Genomic DNA, 24,677 nt, shown 5'->3' on the forward strand with positions numbered 1-24,677 from the left:
GGTAACATTCTCCCAGCCTGAGTAGGCTTAAACGAGCTCTGGAGCATTACACTTAAGTGCGGGGGTTGTTTTCCAAGGTTGAAAACATTAATTTGAAATGTTATCAGTGCCGTCATTTGGACCAATCGCTTAAAGCATATTCTAGCCGGTAAGTTTCCCCGCTTTACTCTAACAGGGAAAATAAGCAGCTAGCGTAAAGTTAAGGAGGGCAGGCTGAGTATACTGGCTTGGAAAAGATGCACAATTTAAGCCGCCTGTGCCCTTCTCCTCGGCACTCGCTGTTCCTTCTCGACTTTCACTGGAGGTTTGTGCGAAAATCCGAAAACAAGTCCTAGTTTCAGCCAATATCCGCCATGGATATCGAGAACGCGATATCCGGAGGGAAGTTGAAAGAGAAAGTGCTGGACGCCGATGATGCACAGCTAATTGCTATGGGGAAGAAACCAGAATTGCAGCGGGTCTATAACACTTGGACGCGTAAATACCCTTCAAAGTTCCTATCAGCATGCAACGAACCTGAAGCTGAAATTCCCAGTTTGTGCCTACCAGGTTATGATATCGGCCAGCTGGTCATGCCTTATTGTTTTATATTCGACTATCTTTGATGTTGGTGGACCGTTTGGTCTAGTATGGGCAACGTAAGTCATGTGTTTTCCAAGGTTGTCAAATACAATACTTTCTCCGGAGTACTAATTTAAATTTGCAGTCTGATTGTTTCTATCGGCCAGACACTGCTGATGACTTCATTGGCGGAGTATTGCAGCATTTGGCCGACTGCCGGTGGGCAGCAATACTATACTCAAGCTCTTGCAACTGGTAGATCAAGGCCGTTTCTATCATACCTTGTCGGATGGGCCATTATGGTCGGCGAAATATCTACTGGGTCTAGCTGTGCGCTCAATAGTGCCCAGATAATTGCCTCGTTTGTTCAAATTGCCCACCCCAACATAGAGTGGAAGGTACGTGGAGACTTGATAAGGAATTTCTCTTATAATTCTAACCTAAAGGTTGAAGTCCTGGATGACTTGGCTACTTTATACTGGACTTCTCATTGGTCCGGTGATCACGAACTTAAATCAAAGGTAAATCCTTTTTCATTTTTCAAGGCTCTTTCGTCGCGCAAACTGACTGATACAAATTTTAGATGGCTTCCGGGTGTTAATTTGTTTGGTGCAATTTGGGTTGTTGGCGGCGGAGTCGCTTGGGCCATTGTCTTCATTGTGATGGCGCCTAAGCACGATGCAAAGGTCATTTTCACCGAGTTTCTTAACAATACGGGTTATGAGAATACCGGGTGGGTATTCATAATGTCTTTCTATAATTCTATCTATGGTTTGGTTGGTACAGATGGAATGATGCATCTAGTGAGTACTAGAAGGAGAAAAGCAGGATCTATAGCGCGAATGGAATTTAACGGGGAACAGGTGGAAGAGATGAAAAATCCGGCCAAAAATGCACCAGTTCGTTTCAGACCCACAACCATTACTACTTAACAACGCTAATTATCAATAGCGAAGCATGATCTATTCAATGATTCTTTGTGGAATTATGAGTTGGCTAGCGGCCCTTCTAATGATTTGGACTGCGGGTGACTGGACCACCTACATACTTTGTGAGACATCATAATATCATGAAAAAATAATCAAAGCTAATTTTATCAGCACCTCAACCATATATGAGCTGGTGGATTGGTGTCACTGGATCATTATATGGCGGTGGTCTCTTCTGTGCACTTGTGATGATCGGTATCAATTTCTTCGTCATCGTCGGCACTAACAATGCTGGCTCAAGAATTGTGTGGAGCATGGCTCGCGACAAAGCATTCCCGTACTCCGAATATTTAGCCCAAGTTAGCCCGAGGTTCGGTATTCCCTTGCGTGCCATTGGATTTGTGGTGGTGGTTGATCTAATTCTTGGTATTTCAATTTCAATTCCTCAATGGCATTTCAAACACGGTTTTATCTTGGCTTTATACTGATTTTAATTGAATTTAGGTCTTATCGTCCTTGGGAGTGACCTTGCTTTTCAATCCATCATTTCTGGCGGTGGCCTGATGCTGCAGGTTAGCTATCTGGTGCCTGTCGTCATCGTGGGTGTCTCAAATATTGTGGTGCATTTTAAGTCATCAATAACGTTCTTTTGCATAGGTTCTCGTCCGAGGGAGGAAAACTTTACCCCCACGTCCTCATTTCGACCTCGGAAGATGGGGCTACGCGATAAACATTTTTAGTATTGGTTGGTCTTTAATCATCTGTGCGGTATACTTGTGCCCCCTCTACGTACCGGTCACGATGCCCACCATAGATTACATGAATTGGAGCTGCCTCATTGTAGGCGCTACTATTCTGTTTCCGGGACTTTACTGGATTTTTGGCGCTCGATTTCGGTATATCAAAGAGCAAAACTCAGTTATGGAAGACAATGTCGTTGTCATCGATGGCGTTGCTATAGCAGCACTGGAGGCTATGAGAAGGAATGAAGGTGCTCAGATTGTTACATCCAAGGAGTGAGTGATTTATCTTCTCCAGGGCTGATAATGTGGAAGAAATACGTCCATACCAAGATACTAATATATACAAGTTAGTTATTAGTTGGTGAACAAACCGAGTAAGGTCACAGTTCATTTCCGCAATCACCAAATTATAAACTCTTTGCTAAGCTTTGCTTCTTGCCTGAATTTAATCCAGCAATCCACCCGATCAGTTGAATCACTAGCTTGAACCCACCATTCTTTCAGGAATACAAGCATCCGTGGCCTATCCAAAGGACAAACCGATTGGATCAGGCTATTCAAGCGAGACTCTACCCATAACTGTCTATCCTTATTGCCAACGCACTCGGTTCCCGCAATAAACAGTGGCCAAGGTTGATTCTGAGCAAATGATAATGGACTTGAAAGTGACGATAGGGCCTCGAAAAGACAGTCACAATCACTTTCTATAACTTTGTCATTGTCATGTGATGGACCAATGACCCGGTAACCAAATATGAGAATGGCGTAAAACCACGCATCAACCACATGTATCACGTCGGCAAGCTTGTATTTGGGCAAGTTCAAGTTGGATTCATCCTGCATGGAAAGAATTGCTTGTCTGATGCTTGTGGCCTGAGATTCCAACTCAGCAATATCCATTGGTCTGATAACATTACTCGCAGAAGCGACGGTTGCGGACCAAGGTGTCAGAAGGATAATTCGGTGCATCAACTTAACAAAGCCAATAAAAGGATCATTTTTGTCTGTTAACGGCGGTCTGATCGCTTCCTCGTCCATTTCTATGCTCAAAGTGAGACGTGGCCAAATTGTAGCGCAATAGAATTCCGAGAGGAGAAAATCATTGCATGCATCCGGCTCATAAAGTGGAACTTGCTTCTGGCGATATCCGTATATTAGAGCTTGTGCTGTTCTCAAATGGAGTTTCCATAATGAATCCGAAGGGAAGTGCATCTCAAGGTGCCAGAGAAGCAGTGTTGCCGCAAGCGACTCTCTGAAACGTTGAGAATGTCCTTCTATAGTTTCTTCCTTATAGGAACAACGGGCGAGACTCATGTACTGCGTCAAGAGAATTACCGCTTTTTGACGATAGTTCTGCCATATCTCGAAATACAATATTTTGTAGTGACTACCCGAATGGAGTTTGACATGTAGGTTTGCTGCCGCAAGGGCAAGCACAGCGTAAAAGACGCAAGGCGATCTTACTGCGAGGGGACATATGAACTGTCGCCATGGGTTCTGAGTATTGTCTACCCAGACTAGCTGAGATGCGATAGCATTAGCAAAGTGATGGAATAGGTGAGATCTTGCCATCGGCTCCTGATATGGTGAGAAAGGGTCGCTTGGCTGAAACGGTAAAGTAATCTCATTTTGGTTTCCGCCTATCGATGCTAAGGAATTCCGATGTTTGCTGATAACCAATTCTCTTAATGATGCTTCGAGCATCTGATCGCCATGGCCGGTGTTTGGCCTTTTGTGCGATCCATATTTCCGACTCCGAGGCTCGGAAAGGGGTGTCGGTCGCTTCTGCGAGGCTCCGATAATGAACTTGATCCTTCGAGAATATCCCGGGCATTCAAGAGATCGACTCGCACACTTGAGACAGGTAGGTAAGCTCCTGTCACATTTTATGCGACGATTTCTGCATGTTTGGCAGTCTTCAAATAATCAATATTAGCGTATTGAACGAGCGGTTAACTCTTCAACCCATCAGCGAATGTTGACGAATATCATTCAAGTTCCCTACATATTATAAAAAACTGACCTTTTTCCGGGGCTGCCATAGCTCCCAAAACATTTCACTGTCTAGAATTGGAAAAGTTACAAGAAATTGGGCGATTCGTATGTAAGGGAATGTTCGCTTGGAAGCGGGGAAGTCCAGAGCCGAAACCGGTCATATCGGAGCGGGTAATTTGCGTACTGCACACTGGCACTGGCAGGTGGCAGTGGATAAACTTTCGCCTCAGTTTTCCATCCTCCTATTTCTTTTTTCTAAACTCAGACTCGAAATACATCTTGGAACAATAACTATTACTTTTGTTTGTATTAAGACTAATTTGAAATATGGACAAATTAATGGTTATCCAGTGGATGGTAACAGTCTCCGTCACATAGTATTGTGACTTAGTACTCAATGACATTGGCTCTTGTAAACGAAATTACTTCACATATTCACAGTTTCTTCATCCTCTACACCGAACAGCACACGCATAGGATCCTGGTATTTATAAAATCCAACACTGGGGGCACTGATTCCGTATCCGAGTAGTCTCTGGACCTGCGGCGAAAATCTTTTTGCTTTTTCAGGTGGCACGGCAAGCATTTGATTCTCTGCCGGTCTGTACATTCCCTTGACCATAAAAATTCCAATGACTTCTCGAATTTGATCACTTGAAGGGAATATGTTAGTTAGTTGTCTTTCTCAAACAGTAACGGTTTCAAGTGAACGTGGGTATACATTGATTTGTTTGCTCCACCCCCATGATAAACATTGCCGGTGAATATCAGGACATCCCCAACATCAAGTTCTGCTGGAACTGCTTCTTCCTTCTTTGGAATGCGTTCAGGGCTCCATTTATGAGAGCCTGGTATTATCAAGGTTGCTCCGTTTTCATAGGTAGACTTCGTCACTGCCAGCAAGCAACCCATCATGATATCTTCTGTATGATCTCTTGGGTGGTAATCACTAGAATATGAATTCATCAGTCAAGCTCTCGAAGGTACCCAAGGATTTCTGAGATGTTGTGAAAATCACCTATCGTCCTTGTGTAGATCTTGGGCACGTGATCCTGGATGAATTTGAAACCCCACTGTGGAGGAAATTATGGGTTTGGTCGTCCATTTCTCCAGGGATTCCCCATGCCACCCGCAAAAGGTGCTGGTGAGAATTGTGTTGCAGATATCAATCCACACCTTATTTGTCGCATATTCCACGCATGCGTCTGAAATGCCAATCAACCCTGTAGCCCGGCGTGTGGTCTTTGGGAAAAAGCCAGAAGGGTCCGGGATATCCGCATCGAATACTGGTTTTAGCTCCGCTCGTATCCTATCTGTATGTTCTTTCGGGAATAGGCCCTTAATAATGACACCCCCATCCCTTTTCACTATCTCGACAGCCCTTTCAGTAGTTGTCTCTGTGTCGCCTGCATCAAGTCTAGTGATTCTTGAAATATTCTTCTGGGCCGTCATGATTATATCACTTGAAAATGATTATTTGATGATCTGCAATACTCTGGAGTCTGAATAGAATGTTCTGTTTTTGTATCGCGCTATCGGCCCTGGATTTATAGTCCCAATGTCGCTACCTAGGTACTTGTAAGCTTCCAAGATTCACTTTGTTGGGTCTACCATTTCTCCAAGTTCAAGCTTCTCGATTTTCTTGCCTTCTTGGGAATTTCTAAGACTTAATGACACATTACAGAGCCGGAAATTACAATCCATGAGGGGATGCCATATGATGAAAGAGAAGTTAATTTGTGTTCTACTCGATGGGGCTTAAATCTCAAAGTTCTTTCCTAGAATAACCTAGTGGGCTCTGGTCTACTCCGCATCAATTGCATTGACTCCAAAGGTCAGCCATCCGAATTCCGAGATCGAAGATAAGGGTATAGCTTCCTAATTGAATATTGGCTATCATCCTTCCAATTGTAGTTTAGTTCTCTGGTTTCTTGCCTCATCGGGAAAGGTGCTCTCTACCCCCGCTTTCTTCGCCGAACCTTACTACTGACCTTTCAATACATGATTGGCTTTTCTGATTTGAAAATACCTACCGTCAAGAAGTTTCATACGCCGAGGTTTATGCAAAATTACAAGTCTTGAAACATAGCGCGGACGATAACAGCACCCAGTATGAACAGCCTTTCATTGTTAGTGACCTACTAACGTGTTTCACCACCGAACCGCCACCACCACCGAGCCGCCACCACCTCAAAAAAATCGCGTCGCGTGTAGCACCCCCATCTTTAAACCACCACTATGCCACCAATTCGTACCGGACGAACGCGCAAACTCATTGAGCAAGAAGGCAGGATCGAACTTGCTATACAGGCGCTAAGAAACAAGAAAATAGCTTCTATTACTGAAGCTGCGCGTGTTTATGAGGTACCTCGTACAACATTACGCGACCGCGTCAAGGGGATCGGTTATCGTAACACCACTCGCGCAAATTGCTCAAAATTGGATAAAATCGAAGAGGATTCGCTTGAGCGATGGATATTGGATCTAGATATGCGTGGCAAGGCCCCTACCTTAGCTATGGCAAAAGAGATGGCCAATATTCTACTTGCTCAGCGCTCTGTCAATACCCCTCCCTTACCACTCGGCAAAAACTGGATATCTCGGTTTGTTGCACGCCGTGAGAAGCTAAAAACCCGGTTTTCACGTCGTTACGCCGCTCAGCGTGCATTATGTGAAGATCCGGAGCTTATTCGCGAGTGGTTCGATCAGTATCGCAACATCATTGCTGAATATGGCATCCTTGACAACGACATCTATAACTTTGATGAAACTGGCTTCGCAATGGGGATCACTAGTACTTCAAAAGTGATCACTAGTCGGGAGTGGCAGGGAAAAAGAAAAGTCGTGCAGCCTGGTAACCGGGAGTGGGTTACTGCAATTGAGTGTATCCATTTGGATGGTGTTCTACCTCCAACGATCATTTTTAAAGCTAAGGTTTTTATATCTGCTTGGTGCAGTATTGTCCCAGACAACTGGCGCTTCGAGGTCAGTAATAATGGATGGACTACTGATCAAATTGGTATTTCATGGCTCGAAAATTCTTTCATCCCATACGTTAAGAAGCGTCAACATGGTGCCTGGTCTCTCCTAGTCATGGATGGCCATGGGAGTCATCTTACCCCTCAATTTGATACTCTATGCATGGAAAACAATATTGTGCCAATCTGCATGCCATCTCATTCATCGCATCTATTACAACCTCTTGATGTAGGTTGTTTTGGTGTATTGAAGCACTTCTATGGTCAGGCTGTGCAAGATCTTGCCCGCATAGGCTCTACAGATATTAAAAAGCTCGATTTCCTTCATCTGTACCCTACAACACGTGCAGCAACATACACAACCTCTACAATTGCTAGCAGTTTTATGGCATCAGGTATCATTCCATATGCGCCTGAGGTAGTACTTTCAAAACTTGAGGTTCATCCCCCGTCACCTACACTACCACCATCACGTGGTAGTGCTAGTAGTCATGAATTTATACCTCATACACCATCAAAAGCTATCAATTTCCGACGCCAGGCAGCATCAATCAAGCGATTACTAGAATATCGAGATATTTCACCCAATAGCGATATATATCAGCAATTGGAGCAGACTACCAAAGGTGCACAATTACTTGCTAATCAGCTTGTAATGCTGACGACTACATATGAGCGTGTAATGGCAGAGAATGGACGAAAGCAGCGAAAAAAGGCCTTACCTAATAAGCAATTGGTATACGAAGGTGGAATGACTGCCGAAGAGATGCAATTACGTCTACAAATTGAGCATGAGCACCAAATGGCAATACCCCCGGTGCCACGGCGTGCTCCGGCAGCTACAGAGACGACGATTAGGAGGCCTGTACAGCGCTGTACTAATTGCAGAGAGCCAGGGCACAAGCGGAATAGGTGCCCGGTTGTGAATAGTGCTTAGTTTTTGCAATATATTATATGGTGGTTGTGTAATATTCAATATATATCGTTGTAATGTAGGTGGGGTGGCGGCTCGGTGGTGGTGGCGGTTCGGTGGTGAAACACGTTAGTTAGCTGGTTGTCTACTCGTAGTGCAAATCAGTCTCAATTCTATCCTCGCACCACTTTGTTGGCTCTATATTACAGCTTATTATTTAGCGTCTATATGAATTGAGAAAGGCCACCAATGTTTGTGACAATCTCCAAGAATATAACTTCAAATATTGTTCGCTTAATGACTCCTGAGTAACTTATTAATTTGAACTACTACTCCAGTACGTAATCCAAGTTAACATTACTACTCTTTACAAATATAAGATCCACCGGCTCAGAAAATATCCATTATAAGACTTCGCAATCACTCCAGGGCTTTCAGCCAGGACGGCGTCGTGAGCCCTCAAGTTGTCGTCTTAGGCGCCGCTTTCTTGGTGGATAAGACCTCTCTTATACATGACAGGTTTCAACTTAATCACTGCTAATTTAACATCTAATTAGAAGAGTTATAACCTCTGGATTTCCTGGAGATAAAGTAGAGTATTCAATTTCCTATCTAACATTTTCAGCATGGTATCACAGAATCAACGAAGTTTATGGGGATTTTGACCCCAAAAATAATAACATGCTAGCTCTATGATTCAACAACGAAATCATATCTCCGATCCTAGAGAAACTGGAAAATATCGCGTTGATTCTCTCCAAAATGGCCATGTCCACTCATGTCTGTCTCAAGATAACCTCGATCGCATGTTATGCCTTGAGGCTCTAAGGCCGCAAGGCCGCAAGTCTTCACTTCTACTTACGGCCGTAGTCGGCAATTTCTCCAACATCGACTGTGTCATCCGCCATACTTTTGGTGGTCAGACGTATCTTATTGACCAATAAGCATGCCAATCACTTTCTCATTTTTAGTAATTTTACCTAGGACCATAGAATTGGCGCTGGGCTGTCAGCTGTGCACGCGCTAATGCACTTAGCCTGCCGCTGAGATGACATTTCTTTGTTCAAACAATTCCGGGCGCATCTATCCCTACACAATGTGCAAAGTTGCTCCTATCTCGAGAGGTAAAAAGAAGCGAGTCAGATACGTCCGTATGTATGTGCTGTCAACCTTGATGCATGGTGTCTCGGCCTCAGACATCCAGGCAGCAGTGCCCTTCTACACTTCTAAATAACATCCATTCCCCTCCTCCTCTATCTTCCATCCCTATTCTCGTTATCAAATTCAAAATGAAGGGTTTCCATCCCGAAAATAACCTGATACCTCATACTATCGACTATTATGCCCAAGAGGACCCAGACAGAGTCTACGCAGAGTATCCACGATCACCCTTTACATATGATGATGGCTTTACCCAAGTGACATACCACTCATTTGCCAATGCCATTAATGGTATCGCATGGTGGCTCACAGACAATCTTGGTCCCGGTGATGGCGAAACATTGGCCTACGTCGGTACAAATGATATTCGGTATCCTGCTTTGGTCTTCGGAGCTATCAAAGCAGGATATCACATGTTCTTAGTTTCCCCTCGAAATAGCATGCCAGCCTACAAATCCCTCTTCGAAAGTACCAAGTGCGCACGAATTCTCACCCAGTCCCCTCGGCTACCACCGGTCCTAGCAATAATTGACGGACTCTCGATGCAAGCGATTGATATCCCAGATGTTGATGAACTGTTGTCGAACGAGTACCCGCATTTTGAATATTCCAAGACCTACCCCGATCATCGAAATGATACTATGGCCATTGTTCATACCTCGGGCTCCACTGGCATTCCGAAGCCCATAATTTGGCCTCTAGAAGTGGCGAATCAACACATTCGGATGTCAAACTTGCAGCCCCCCAGCGGTTCGAGTGCACTAGCAGAGATGTTCATAGACAGCAAAATGTTTTTGACGCTTCCACCATTCCATGCAGCTGGAATTGGGATCATGATCTTTCTCGCAGTCCCTTCGAAGCTCACATTTGTGGTTCCAATCTCGGCATCTCTCCCGACGGCTGCTTCGTTCATCGCGGCCGCGAAACAAACCGATCTCAAGTCGGCAGTTTTGCCCCCTTTTATTCTCAACGACCTGGCTCATAATAACGAAATGCTTGAATTCTGCAGTCAGCATTTAGAACTCCTCTTGTATGGTGGCGGTGATCTCTCCCAACCAATCGGAGAAAAGATTGCGAAAAGGATCAGGCTGGCCAATATGTACGGGGCCTCGGAGCTCGGGATTGTCAATTCTCTGTTCTCACTCACAAATCGTGATCATATCACAGATTGGAAATACATCTCACCTCACCCAGATTTGGGCGGGGAGTTTCGCCATGTGATGGATGACAAGTACGAATTTGTACTCGTACGAAGCGAGCAAAGTGAAAGGCACCTAATGCCATTTGGTATTTTTCCAGAATTAACAGAATACCAAACACGAGATCTTTTTATGCGACACCCGGATCCCACCAAATCTGAGCTCTGGCGCTGGTGCGCCCGTGTCGACGATGTGATCGTTTTCCTCAACGGGGAAAAAACCAACCCAGTCTCAATGGAGCAACACATTACCGCATCGAACAAAGATGTCACAGGTGTTTTGGTCGCGGGTGCTCAGCGTTTTCAGGCATCCCTCATAATCGAGTATGGTGATAGGGCGCTGGATCCGAGTGAGCGGGCGATAATTATCGAGAAACTCTGGCCTTCGATCGAAGAGGCTAATGCTGTCTGTCCTGCTCATGCGCAAATCTTGCGAACTCATATTTTATTCACAGTCCCAGAGAAACCAATGTCTCGTGCCGGAAAGGGAACAATTCAACGCACTGCTACTCTAGCTTCGTACGAATCGGAATTGGATGCACTGTATGCTGATGCAGATTCACTGGGGACAGTGTCTATTGCCGACGATCCTTTCCGTCCAGGGCGCCTCAAGGATGTCGAAGAATTGGCTGTCTTCATCCGTCAAGTCCTCATTTCTGTGACCGGGTGGAGTGAAGATCAAGTGGACAGCGCCACGAACTTTTTCCATCTTGGGTTTGACTCCTTGAAAGCTATCACAGCAACTCGCTCGATAAGGCGAGGACTCCGCCTGTCAGATTTTACGCCAAATTTTATTTACCTGTATCCTTCTGTCACGGCTCTCTCTGAGGCAACTTTTCAGTTGATGCACAATAATGAGAAATCGGAAGACCTTGCCAAGGCAGAACGACTTCAAGGAAGACAAGTGTTGTTTGAAAAGATGATCGAGCACATTGAGCCCAACGCTGGGAAGCTCCCGCAAACTCAGACAGTTCTACTTACTGGTTCAACCGGGACACTCGGTACCTACCTTCTAGATGCGCTTCTAAAAGATCCTACTGTCGGTCATGTTCATTGTCTCAATCGAAGAGAAGACAGTCAATCTGTGCAGCACGAAAAGAGTACTTTCTTTAGTCTTAATTCCTCGTTAAACTCAGACAAAGTCAGCTTTTTGCAGGTTGATTTGTCCCAGAAGCATCTCGGACTAGACTCGGAAATATTCAACAATCTACGAGAAACCGCGACCACCATCGTTCACAACGCCTGGAATGTCAACTTCAACTTATCTCTGGCATCATTCGAGCCCGATCTACTGGGAGTTGCAAATTTGATCAATTTCACAGCCTCCTGCAAAAATTTCCCAAGTCTCTTTTTCATCTCCTCCGTGGGCTCTGTCCTTGGACATAGCACCGACTCCGGCCTCACGCCCGAGACGCTTGTAACTGCCGATCCGTCAGCGAACGGATATGGAAACAGCAAATACGTCGCAGAACATATGATCGCTCACGCCGTGAAACAAGGGTCGATCAGAGCATCAATTGCTCGGGTTGGACAAGTCGCCGGAGCTGTCAATGCACCAGGGCTCTGGAACAAAGGGGAATGGTTCCCCAGTCTAGTCATAAGTTCCCAGCAGGTTGGAGCTATACCGCAAAATCTTGGACCCGCTGTTAACCAGATCGACTGGGTTCCTATTGATCTTCTGTCGAGTGTACTGATTGATCTTGCACTCAACGAATATTCGGTCCCAGGCTCTGTAGGATTCTTCCATCCCTTGAACCTTCACCCAAAGACCTGGGAAGACATCGCCCCTACCGTCTATGAGGCGCTCACTCTGTCAGGCGGGAAGGTTTTGGAAAAGATTCCTTTGTCAGATTGGATACAGCGCGTGCGAAAGAACATGGAGGCTGCCAGTGACGAAGATGGGGTTTCGGACGAAATGCTACGGAAGAATTTGGAGAAGAACCCGGCTGCAAAGCTGTTGGACTTCTTCGAGTCACTCCATTCCACGCCTGCACAGAATGCACTAGATACTCAGAACACTGCCGCCAGGAGTGATAAGCTTCGTGCCATCGATGGTGTCAAGGAAAAATGGATTCGAAAATGGATCGGAGAATGGATAGTGTAAGCTGCCGAGGCAGCTGAACTGGGCTTCTAGTCTACTTGCTTCTTTTTATCGATCAATATATTTCTAGATTTCATGTCATTTTACTTTTTCCACTTATTTGAAAATTCCGCTTGGGGACTTACATCAACTTGAAGAGGGAGGCTATCAAGATACGGAAGAATCAAACCCTGACTCTCCCATGCCAATGAAAATTAATGAGATACGGGTGTATCATGACGAAGCTGAGGAAATTTCTGATGGTCGGCTATCTGAATATTCTATGACTCAATTTGGTCATATCTAGTACACATCACTCCAATCAATGAGGCTTTTTTCACGTTACATCTGCTTCTCACGATAACTGAAAATTCAATCTGAAACCTAAACCTTGTTCCTATGACGAGTCCCTGTCGAACCCGAAAGAGCCCTAGGGGTAATCGATGCAACCAAACCTGCTAAAAGGTTGCTCGAAATAGTCCTGAGACTAATAATAGATTACATGGAATCATGACAGGTCCGATGTAGCATTTGCCACCAAAATAAGGTTTGGTCGAGATATCATGACTTAGTCCCGACAAAAGTCCACAGAAAATTCAACCGCAGCGACATTCTGGAAAGAATCTCAAATTTCAATATGTGCATGGTAGGACCCAGCTTGGGGATTTACGAGACGTGTATGCAGCGAACTTTTTGAGATTAACATTATATTAGGTTTGGTATAAACCGATCTAAAACAACTGTCCGGAACGCCTGTCCTGGCGATCTTCTGCTAAAACATCTCACTGGTACATTCGGGTCTCCTGATACAACCGTTTAAGGGACAGCTGCCATAAGATGATTGCCAGAGACACTCAATTGCACAAATGAGGAGAATAGTCGAAGGGCCAGAGACAAAAGTAATCAAACCCATCGAAAAACAAAATTATTAAAGGCGATCTGCTTAAGCGAGCAGAGCCAGGCCGTAGGCAATGGAGCCCAGGGCAGCACCGGCCATGGGGACAGCGACCTTAGCACCGGGGTTGGAGGGGGTGAAACCGGTGGAGCTGGGGGAGGCAGGGGTGTTGCCAGCGCCGGAGGAGCCGGAGCCAGAGCCAGATCCAGAGCCAGAGCCAGAGCCGGAAGAGCCAGAGCCGGAAGAGCCAGAGCCACCACCAACAACGTTGCCAGAGCTGGTGGGCTTGGTGCCGGCGGCGGTGGAGGAGGCGCAGGCGCCACCGGCGCAGGGAGCAGTGGAGGTGACAACGACGGTGCTGTTGCCGTTGTGGCCACCGCCAGTTTGGATGGGGTGGGTGCCAGTCTGGGCACCGGTGCCGGTAGCGTGAGCAGAGACGGAGCCCTCCTTCTTGTGGACGGGAGGCTCAGCCTGCTTGTGGGAACCAGCCTGGACGCCAGCGGCGATAGCCAGGAGGACAACGGGGGCGGAGAAGTGCATTTTGATAGATTGAGTTGAAGCGATTGAATCAAGAAGAGAAACGGCTTCTTGTCTGAACGAATGACAAGGCTGGGAAGATAGTCAGTATCAAATGAGATATTGGAAATATGGGAACTTGGAAAGCTTACCTAGTATGGTATGCGATGGGAGATCTGATGAGGAGTGGGACAAACCAAGCTTCGGGGCGACCAGGAGGTCATTCTTATAGATATTGGGGACATCCAAATGCGGCCAACTGGAATAGTCCCAATAAATGAATGATGACATACAACAGCAGCGAGGGGAGAAATTTTTTGCTGTTCCTTTCCATAATTGCCCGTGCCTCTCTGCCCTTGACTCGAGCCTCTGGGCGAGAGTGGGACAAGACGAAATTGGGATGTTGGGGTTTCCGCATCCGGGGGTGGGGAGCTCGATGTCACTCTAGAGTGGAGCAAAGAGAATTCTGTTCGGCCGGGGATCCAAGCGCACGTCCAGAACGATGGTTCGACCGAACTCCGAGTTCATCGCGCGTTTTCGCCGCCAACGACGATATATCACGTGATGTGTATTCCCAAATAGGAAATTCGAGGTCGCATGCGGAAGGGCGTGAAGATCTTCGCACATCGCCAGGTGTACAAGGATACGGCGCCAATGGGGGATTCCTGATCTATCGTCGGTCGCTAGTTGGAGCAATGGCATTTTCTTCTGACTGTAAAATTCGTATTCTATCGATCTGTTCTCGGGAAACCACTGAAGATGGTTCTTGAGATGGGGATCACCCAAGAATGTATGATCCCCTTGGCGCGATTGGCGAAGATCATTCATCAAGATGAGCTCCGTGATTTTCTCAGGTAGGAGGTTCAACCGAGCAACGAAGAAACTTGAATGGGCTCCTCCGAGTCATTGTGAACTCGGTCCCGGACATGGATATACAGCAGAGGCAGTTGGGCAACAGGATCGGATTATTTCCCTGTAGTGGTTCCCGGGCCATTGGTTCTGAGGAGTGCCATCAGGGGACGAGTAGCTTTATTAGCTACGTATGAGCTTAGGAAGGATACTCGAATCGACAGTCTAGTGGTTAAGATTTCTGCCTTGATGCCTCCATATAGAGCAACCCCTTGGAGGTTTGCTGTACGAATCGTCCTCCGTGGACACATCTCAGTGCCGTTTGACATTGATTTGATCTTGAGGTAGTGAGGCGCTGCATGCGTCAATTATCGCCCGCAAGAATCATTTCATCATGAGAAAGAAGCAATGCCAAGGACGAGTGACAGCTGCAGGGTTGCTCGCGCGTCGCCCAGGAATGTTGAGGCGCCGACCCCAGATTGAGGATCATCGCGCATTCCGACAAATGCGTGAAGCGAAACGAGGACGGAAGTCTTTTCCCGTACAGGCCTATAGAGATTGACCTTTCTGTTCCCAGATAGTCGCAGATCAACTGTTGTTTGTTGGGAGAAGCTTGGAACCGTGAGAGTGAGGTAGCTTCTTTGACCACCCTATGGCAGATTGGCAGATTGACAGATCAATCAACACTGCGCAGGTGAAGGCCTGAATTGTGAGACTACCGCATTAGACTCGGTCAATACTATATTATGTTGAAATGTTGAGGGTATAGACCCGTATTTGCACCTGGAACATGGCTGGTTGAGTGCTGAGTAGACCAAAGTACTAGTAGTATCTGCCACTAGTATCCGTGATCGGATACAGAAATGAACATGATGGAGCCTGCCAGGTAACTTAAGGTGTTGAGGTGACGATGAGGGTGAAAGGGAAGATTGAAGATTGAAGTTCAAGTTGATGTTGAAGTTGAGTCTTGGCGGGTCTTTGGGAGTTTCCCCGGCCGCCCGCGCCGATCTTCCTTTTTTGCTGCTCGGCTTTGGCTTCACTTTCTTTCTTCAAGTTCATCTTCATCCACGGCAAGCCATGCCAAAACCCGACTCCGCCCTACTCTCTCCATCCCATTACGACAACGATGCTGCATCCCTGCGGTCACCGTCGGAGCAGGACTCCGACTCTGAGGATGACGAGTTCCTCCGCCATCCCCGCAGCACCCTTGAATTGAATAGTCACGATCGCGCGGTCCTCGAAGATGAAGATGAGTTGGAAAAGCTCTTGACACGTCGAGGGCCCGCTCATGGAATACGGAGGATGTTCAGTCCCAGTGGAAACAGCGTGCGGATTGGAAGGAGAGAGCGACGACGAGCACGTAAAGAGGCTCGTCTATCGCGTCGAGAGAGAGTCAGCGAGGAGGGCGAGCTGATGTACGAAATGGAAGAAGGAATTGGAAATGATACAGACTCCTTAACCAGTGGATCTTCCTGGGATCTGGACGAAAAGGAGGACCCTCTATACCAGCCGGTAAATAAAGATGCAACCCACCCTTGTCCTTCTCGTCTATATCGCCCTTCACTTGAGCTAACATATGTCCTACCTATCCAGCCATCGCGTCCACACTGGCTCAAACTTGCTTTGGCCTCTGCCGTCATAATAATTCTTTTCTTCATTCTTCTCCTCGGCGCATATAAAGCTTCAAGCGGCTTCCGAGCTTCACACCCGCATCGAAACCCTCCACCCCTTCTCTCGAACGGCACTGCTTTATTCGCGCCCACAACTATACTCATCTCCCTAGATGGATTCCGAGCGGACTTCCTTGATCGCGGCATTACCCCATCTCTTAACTCGCTCGTTGCCGCCGGCGTTTCCCCGCAATACATGAACCCCAGCTTCCCCAGCGTCACCTTCCCGAATCACTTTACACTGGTCACCGGTTTATACCCTGAGAGTCATGGAATTGTGGGAAATACCTTTTGGGATCCAGAGCTTGAGGAAGAATTTTACTACACCCACCCGGCCGTCAGCATGCTGCCCAAATGGTGGAATGCAGAGCCGCTGTGGGAGACGGCGGAGAAGCAGGGTGCCAAAAGTGCCATCCACATGTGGCCAGGCTCTGAGGCTCACATTGGAAGTGAAGATCCAACTTACCTGGATCAATTCAATAGCACGGAAGCTTTATCACGCAAGGTGAATCGTGTTCTAGAGTTCCTAGATCTCCCAGGCGCCGAGACCTCGCATCTCAACCCGGAACGACCTCAATTCATAGCGGCTTATGTTCCCGATGTCGATAGAGACGGTCACAAGTTCGGACCGAACAGCACAGAAATCCGAACCACAATTTCCCATGCGGATTCAATGATCGGCGGCATCATGGCCGGTCTAGAAAGTCGCAATCTCACAAACGTGGTCAATGTTGTGGTCGTCTCAGATCATGGTATGGCCACCACGTCTACCGAGCGATTAGTCCAGTTGGAAGATCTTATCGATCTGGATCTCGTTGAACGCCTTGATGGGTGGCCATCGCGCGGCATACGCCCCAAGCGACCGGAGGACCTACCGACTCTGCAAAAGCAGCTCGAGGAAGCCGCGCCAAAGTACGCACATGCCGTGGAGGTTTACACGCATGAGACAATGCCGGAGCGTTACCACTTTACTCACAATGCTCGAATCGCCCCTCTATGGGTGATCCCCAAGACCGGTTGGGCGATCGTCGAGCGACCGGAGTTTGACGCGAAGAAGGCCCTAGAAAAGGGCGATGTGTACCACCCCAACGGTATCCATGGCTACGACCACCAGCACCCATTGATGCGAGCCATCTTCGTTGCACGTGGACCAGCCTTCCCACATCAGCCTAATAGCCGCGTTGAGCCTTTCCGTGAGTCACCCATTTGCCTTGATGAAAGAAGAGATATGTAAACTAACCTGTTCCAGAAAACATCGAAGTGTATAACATCATGTGTGATTCGCTAGGCATAGAACCCATGCCGAACAACGGCACCCTCCGTCTGCCACTAAAGCCAGTCGGTCTCCACTCCGACGAGGATACACCGATCATCGAAACACCATCTGATCCGCCCGAGCCTGAAGCGACCAACACCACCACCAGAGCCAGCAACACCACTCCGACCCCAACAACCGCGGAGACTCCTGAGCCGACGAGCGCAGCCTCTGACGCGCCTCCAACTTCCAACTCACAGAGTGACGACGAGAAAGCGCCAACGTGGTGGGGAACGCTTTGGCATAAGTTCGGCAACAAGTTCAGCGATTTTAAGGAGTGGTCGAAGGAGTTGTTTGATGCTGAACACGACAATCATCCGGACGGAGAGGCAGAGGCAGAGTCAAAGTCGGAGTCATGAGGGGTTGGGTTGGGTTGGGTTGGGCTGGATGTTAGCATTTTGCATTTGCATTTTGATTGAAGTTGCTCTGGTTGAGCTGCCATTTCTGAGAGATACCCATGTTTATAATACATATCTAATACATACTGCTAGTACTAGTACCAGTACTACACTTCTGCATACAACTTGAAAATTTTCGAAAGTTGAAGTTCCGAGTCCTTGGAAGAATGCCGGTTGCGGACTACTGCTCGCTCTTGATACTCGTGGACGGTGACCCCAGGTGCCCAGGTGTTTTGGCATCTGGGCACCTGGGCACACTCCGCCCGCGGGGTTTCCAGGGCTCTACTCCCGGGGCCTCGGGCAGTACTAGATATTAAATCGCAAAATACGGTCGCTACTCTGAATTTTCTCAGTACTATGCGACTACTGTATTTGAAAAATACTACTGCTCGTAGCAATACTACTTCGTATTAGTACTAGTATGAGATGATGGGTCTTGCACCTTGGAAGTTAGAGCGCAGCTCAGATCATTCCAACTTCCAAGTTTGAAGATTAAGGAAACTTCGACTTGAGTACCTAGGTATATTTAGTTAGTCCCCAGTACTATTAGGTACCTACCTAGGTAAGTCACGGTAGTAAGTTCAAGTTGAACTCCAGGGCTTGCCCACCAGGGCAGGGAATTTTGAGCCAGCTAGGTAGTATTTTTTTAATTGAGTCACACTGTGCATCCTACTAGTAGTATGGTTAGATCAACTCTGATCAAATATGTTTTCTACTAATGCCGTTTCCAAGGTTCTTGGTACCCGGTTCTGATTGGGAAGACTGTATAGCCAAATCTTGGTCAACTGACATCAACCACCCCCAAGTGGTCGAGCAGTAACTCGACTATTTCATCTTCCTTGGTCTAGTGGTCATGATTTCCGCTTGTCATTAACACCGATAAGCGCGGGAGACCGGGGTTCGATTCCCCGAGGGAGAGTTTCTTTTTGCATGTTTGTTTTTTTTTCTTTCAAGCTGGTCTGTTCTAGGAGAGGTTGGTCATATTTTAATCCTCAATACTATTTCGTTGTTTGTTCTATTTGTTTCAAAAATCCATCCAGTTGGCCATTTGCGTCCAAGCGTGCCTGTGGTGTCAATTTTTACCGATTCCAAACAAAGGATCGGCACGGCTAACAAACCTGTCATTCCGGTGATTTCTCTGGAGCGCAGCGTCTGAATCGCGACCGAGAGTCCATAAGTAGGACTGAAACTGCACCTGTGATGAGAAGGTTTTTTCTAGTAGCTTCAAGTCGAACTGATTTTCCTCGCTCCTTGATAATTCCAATGCCGCCGTCACTCCCCGCTGTATTTGCCAGCCGTTCATCCCTTTAGTAGTTTTCCAGGAACGCCATCCAGATGCGACAGCTTGAATTCCCTCTCGAACAATTCCGCTATGAGACGCTGCCAGGCTTTGAAGAATCCTGATCTGGGAGCTCTCATCCAGTGGCGGGAGATTGATTGCCAATGCTGTTCGAGTAATAAGATTCATATTCACGGCTCCAACTCGATCCGTGATCAGAAATACTAGACCGTGGTGCCTTTCAAGAATTTGAATGATTGATAAGACATTCGCATGTTGTGGTGAGTCTTGTTTGGACTCTTCTTCGGACAGAAGCTCGGCATTCTCTAGAGAGACTAGGGCATTCCAATGGCTAGCCATTTTCAGGATGGCCCTTACTCTCCTTGGCCCATCCTGGCCCGTCTTGAAGATATCTGCCATGGAGATGCTAATCAGGGGCCGCCGGGTATACTCTGCGGCCAACTTGACTGTGAATGTCTTGCCAACGCCTGGCCCTCCGTGAAACATGATCAGAACAGACTCGTTGGGGATAGATATCGAGTCTCGGTATCTATCAATCATCCCACGAAGTATGTATTTCGAGTCGTCCTGAAGAAGAATGTCTTCGAAGACTTCTTCGGGTTTGCGCTGGAACTGTACATCTTGGATTGCCAGTACATCGATTTCTCCTGGTAGCAGTCAGTAGAATAACCTTAGAATGATCAAACCCAAAGTCAGCATGCAACTTACTCCATGTGTTGTCAGTCAAATCGTATCCCGAGATGGTAGGTGGACATGTAAGTGCCACGAATGGCTTTAAATTGGAATCCAAAATTGTCCTTAAATCCACATCCAATTTTGAAAGGTCATGATTTCCCGAGGGTCGAAGAGTTTGATCAATGACGACACGTTCAGGCTGCTGCAAAAGGTAAGCTAGAGATTCTCCTTGGTTGGTGGTAATTTCGCATACCTCGCTTGAGTTATGTTCCATGAAATGAACAGCGCTACCAAGCTTCCAATACCGTCGACCCCGCCGAATCAGCTGCATGCGATGCTGATTTTCGTCTGCTAGATAACCAGCGGGTATGTAACTTAGGTCAACGATGTCAATCTCACGAGAAAAGAAAGGAACTCGGAAGTCATAGAATCGCCTGACAAAAGTCTTGCCATTATGATCGACGGCCCAAGCCCGAAGAACAAGTGGTCCGTATGTACCAAATGGCCCCGGGTCCATCCCAGAAAGCTCAGACACAACAAAGGCTCGTAAGACTCTATCTTTCCAGCAATAAATTGTCGAGTTGATCTGGTATATCAAGGGAAGCTGGGTAAAGCGGATAGTTTTGCATCTGCGCTCTTGAATTTCGACAAATTTATGCGAAACGGGCATCAAATATTCCTCCGTAATGGCATTGGAAAGTTGCCTCGACTTCTGTGACTGAACGGCATATGAAAGTGTACCCAACGTCAATGCATTGTCCGTTCCTGCAAGCGGGGTGGTATGGGAAAGCGATGCCGTAAGTAGGACTTTCACGAGTAGATTCGAATGTTGTACCAGGATGTTCAACGCTCCGAGAATGAAATCACGCTCCTCTACACCATCTGCGGTTTTTTGAGAAGCTAGACTGTCGATGCTGTCAATGACAATAAACACACATGGTACCTGAGCATTCTGAAGAGCATCAACGAAAACCCTCCACAGCACGCATATATTGCTCGCGCTCTCTCGGTCAAGTGAGGTAGAAGCAGTCGACCAAAGATCAGCACGCTGCTTGAATAGCTGAGTGAGCAGGGACTGAATGAGCGCTGGATAGTTACTGGCGCTGGTGCCATAGCTATCACCGCAGAAATGTCGCAGCACAATACTGGTTTCAAAGTGATTCTCTCCCAATAGCAACACCGGCGCGACAAATGAGGCACTGAATGTCTCTCGGCGGAGGGAATGGCTGCCATCCACCCACAAAAGCTGCGAGGATTGAGCCTCAACCCAATCCATGACATGGTCAACCTTCAATATGTTGCGTTTCGTGGTACGATATTGATGCATCTCGGGGCGTTGTTCTTCCATTTTTAATTTCTGCGTCCGGATATCCTCGAGTTTATTGAGATCAGTAAATAGCATGGCGAAGGTATTTTCCATATTTAGAGGCTCCACCGAGGCTTGAGAATTGTTGGACGTATCAACGGGAGTGCCATCAACTCCGTGTTCTTCCATTTTAGCATCGACCCGCTGCCGGAAAAGATGACAGGTCTCCTCGAAATCGCTCGTTTTGGAAAACCTGATCGTGTTTTCCGTCATGAAATCGAGAATTTGCGAGACTTTTGTGAGGACTGTTTGACCCGTAAAATGGTTGGAAAAGTGGATGATATCGCGCACTTCACTGTAGACCTGGTCTATCGACAGAACGATGGGTTCCAACTGAGTCCAAGGCTTGGTAAACGCCTTGAAGGCATTTTCTAGATACCATCAGCGAGGATTCTTGGGATTTTCAATAACGTGATCGCTTACTGAGACGACTCCTGCAATAAAACTTCAAGGCCTTGGCGACGAATCGTTGGAAGCAGTCATAGAATCTCCCGAGAGCTAGGACCAATCGCTCTGACGGATGATAGTCTGTGAGATGATCCATAATCTCGAATTTCGTTTTGATGACCTCCATATTCTCTTTTACCTTCTCCTTCAGCTCCGCATGGCTGATATGGGCTACCAGAAGGATCTTGACAGCACCGTATACCAATCCAACATACTCCGGGGCTTGACCGACAAATACATCCATGATTTGGGTATACGGGTATGCCGCTTCGCTAAATTTCTGGCAGCCATTTTTAATGCGCCCCAGCATGCCTTGACGTGATATTTCTGGATATCGGCTGTCATGGGCATCTTGTGCTTGCTCAATGATCGTTAAAAGATTGTGACGACTTTCTTCATAAGAGCGCATTTCTTCGGGTGAAGCGATTCTCAGAAACTCTGTCAATCGGCGATCCAGTTTTGTTTTTGAAGTTTGGACAATTTGCCTTGCATCTTCAGTTATGGTCGCGTTTGTAAAAAAAAAAATTATCGGAGACTCACTGCTTTAATACATCCGCAGACCAAGCGGGCTCATTTAGAGATCCAATTTTCACTGACTTCTCGCCCGATATTTCCCCCGCGTCCTCATAATTGGCAGATTGATTGGTGTGAGTTGCATCATGCATAGTCTGCCACTGGAAATTTTTGATTTTCTCGATTAGAATCACCAGATTGTACTTGGAACACGGAAACGATTGTATTAGAAAACATGTATCGTGATTGAAGAGTGTGTGAAGGTGTTTTTGAATCTCACTCCCTCATCGTGCTGAGGCGCCCGCATCGACAAGTCAGCACTAGCGTGGCGGTAAATAATTGGACGGGCTTTTGAGGCGCAGGGAGGTAACTGCTTCCGTACTAGTCGTGTATGTCAAACACCGCCAGCCACGAATGGGAAACTTTGCAGAGGCCAACCAAGATAATCCAGATAAATTAAGGCTGAGATTTCGATTCATGAACAAATATTTAATTTGAATGAGTGGGGTTGAAGCGGGAGAACTTAATACCTCTCAAATTATAGTTGTACGATTGTTACAAGCTCAAAATCACTGAATAGAATGGTACATCTGCCATTGCTTTGCCGTATTTTGCTGTGCCAACGCAGTATGACTTTGGTCTCCTATAAATTTGAGTTTCAATCAACATGAATCATTCCCTACTCTGATAGTATATATCCACTGAGAAAATTGATATAAAAAATCGCAAAAATAACAGGACTCAATCATGGATTGCTTGAGACTAGATTGAACGTTCAAGTCTCAGCCCTGGAGATGAGAGGCATTATTATATATATGACCTCGAGACGCGACATATGGATCGGATCGGGCCAGTGCTACTATCTTGGGCTGTTGAAGGCAACTACCTATGTATGTATACATAAAATTGCGCGACCTAGAATTTATTAGAAAACACGATAAGGAAGTTCAATATTCATAATCTTTGAAACAACTTTGAAGGTAACTTGAAAGTATCCATTAAATTCCGATTAGAGTGGAACATGAGTAAACATGTAAAAATTCACCGGTAGTGCCAGTACCTCATTATTTACGATATCTGAAAATCAAATCCAAAGTTGAATGGAACCTATACTATTTGAATTTGAATATCAAGGCCGAGGGCCACGGTCTTGACTTAGAAAACGATAAATAGATGGAGTGACCGATTGAGAGTTGAAACTAACATTCTGAATTCCGAAGGTTATCCAGAAAACCTTCACAATCCCGATTAGTCATACATAAACATGGAACTCTCGCTGCCAAGCATCTTTTTAAGGATGATCGACATTGAAAAGTAATGAGCTACAAGGTATTATCCTGAGTGGTTTCATAGTACGTACTCTGTAGTATGATTTGAAATCATGTTTCACGCCAAGTCTCATTTTCACGCATTTTTTGTTATGAAACACCTACCCCATTGCTTCTCACTTAGTACTTTACGCACAAGAGGCTCAAGTTCCTCAATAATGATTTCCTAATCTGCGCATTAAAAGACAAATACAACATATCACTGGAATCAAGTTATGTGTGCATTATACGCGAACCAGAACTTGAAGTTGAGCCCCTTAGCCAGGGGTACCAAGAAAGACGCGTATACTGTGTGCATACTCGGCGGGTCGAAAAAAAGTGGAGTTGGGGAACACCCAGCCCAGGAAGAAAAAAACCGGAACCGGAATATGTGCCAGCGGGAGAAAAAGATCCTGCTTCGTTCATATTTGATGTAGGTAATTCATAATGCAGGAAAAAAAACTGGCCACGTCAAGTAATTTAGGTAGGTCCCTAGTGGCGCCATGGGCGCAATTAAGGCCCACTTTAGCGTTCAAATCGCACCGCCTCGAAGAGGGGCAGATATTGTGACGCTTTTTAGGCTCACCTTCCTAAAATGAAATTTCCTGAGACTTGTATATAAATGATAGTCCAAGCTACCATTTATCCTTTAGAGGTTCCTCAAATCTGTGAATGAACTATCATTTTAGGAGATGATATTGGGAAATTTCGCCAAGGAGTCTTGCAAGGCATACAGGGTTGTCAGCAATTGCCGGTCAGCCCTGTCTGTCTAGGCCCACAGGGCCTAGAAGTTTATCTCTGTGAGGAGAGCTCTCTTCAAAGGTGCGTTAAAGAACTCCACATAGCCTCGTCATGGTCTCCTTATGCG

General features: G+C 46.4%; 6 protein-coding genes across 6 annotated transcripts; 3 read left to right on the forward strand and 3 right to left on the reverse strand.

Moving 5' to 3' along the window:
* Window positions 1-353: 353 nt before the first annotated feature.
* N7533_001506 (uncharacterized protein) lies at window positions 354-2,510 on the forward strand (the record flags this gene model as incomplete). Its single annotated transcript, XM_057098156.1, has 10 exons — window positions 354-477; window positions 536-638; window positions 707-959; window positions 1,015-1,082; window positions 1,145-1,294; window positions 1,348-1,364; window positions 1,662-1,916; window positions 1,995-2,089; window positions 2,148-2,235; window positions 2,335-2,510. 10 exons carry the CDS (start codon window positions 354-356, stop codon window positions 2,508-2,510), a joined length of 1,329 nt encoding a protein of 442 aa, XP_056963292.1.
* A 2,145-nt stretch (window positions 2,511-4,655) lies between these two features.
* N7533_001507 (phytanoyl-CoA dioxygenase family protein) lies at window positions 4,656-5,680 on the reverse strand (the record flags this gene model as incomplete). The annotated part of the gene is made up of 3 exons (XM_057098157.1): window positions 4,656-4,881; window positions 4,950-5,177; window positions 5,247-5,680. 3 exons carry the CDS (start codon window positions 5,678-5,680, stop codon window positions 4,656-4,658), a joined length of 888 nt encoding a protein of 295 aa, XP_056963293.1.
* Window positions 5,681-9,408: 3,728 nt separating this feature from the next.
* On the forward strand, window positions 9,409-12,582 carry N7533_001508 (uncharacterized protein; the record flags this gene model as incomplete). The annotated part of the gene is made up of 1 exon (XM_057098158.1): window positions 9,409-12,582. One exon carries the CDS (start codon window positions 9,409-9,411, stop codon window positions 12,580-12,582), a length of 3,174 nt encoding a protein of 1,057 aa, XP_056963294.1.
* A 919-nt stretch (window positions 12,583-13,501) lies between these two features.
* N7533_001509 (uncharacterized protein) lies at window positions 13,502-13,993 on the reverse strand (the record flags this gene model as incomplete). The annotated part of the gene is made up of 1 exon (XM_057098159.1): window positions 13,502-13,993. One exon carries the CDS (start codon window positions 13,991-13,993, stop codon window positions 13,502-13,504), a length of 492 nt encoding a protein of 163 aa, XP_056963295.1.
* A 1,902-nt stretch (window positions 13,994-15,895) lies between these two features.
* On the forward strand, window positions 15,896-18,162 carry N7533_001510 (nucleotide pyrophosphatase/phosphodiesterase family protein; the record flags this gene model as incomplete). Its single annotated transcript, XM_057098160.1, has 3 exons — window positions 15,896-16,330; window positions 16,412-17,681; window positions 17,738-18,162. 3 exons carry the CDS (start codon window positions 15,896-15,898, stop codon window positions 18,160-18,162), a joined length of 2,130 nt encoding a protein of 709 aa, XP_056963296.1.
* A 1,111-nt stretch (window positions 18,163-19,273) lies between these two features.
* Window positions 19,274-22,233, reverse strand: N7533_001511 (uncharacterized protein; the record flags this gene model as incomplete). The annotated part of the gene is made up of 4 exons (XM_057098161.1): window positions 19,274-20,148; window positions 20,210-20,378; window positions 20,430-21,913; window positions 21,966-22,233. 4 exons carry the CDS (start codon window positions 22,231-22,233, stop codon window positions 19,274-19,276), a joined length of 2,796 nt encoding a protein of 931 aa, XP_056963297.1.
* Window positions 22,234-24,677: the final 2,444 nt, after the last annotated feature.

The sequence above is a fragment of the Penicillium manginii genome (assembly GCF_028828005.1).
Source record: "Penicillium manginii strain IBT 31320 chromosome Unknown utg000002l:1.0-5564898.0:1.0-5567710.0, whole genome shotgun sequence".
Lineage (NCBI taxonomy): Eukaryota > Fungi > Ascomycota > Eurotiomycetes > Eurotiales > Aspergillaceae > Penicillium > Penicillium manginii.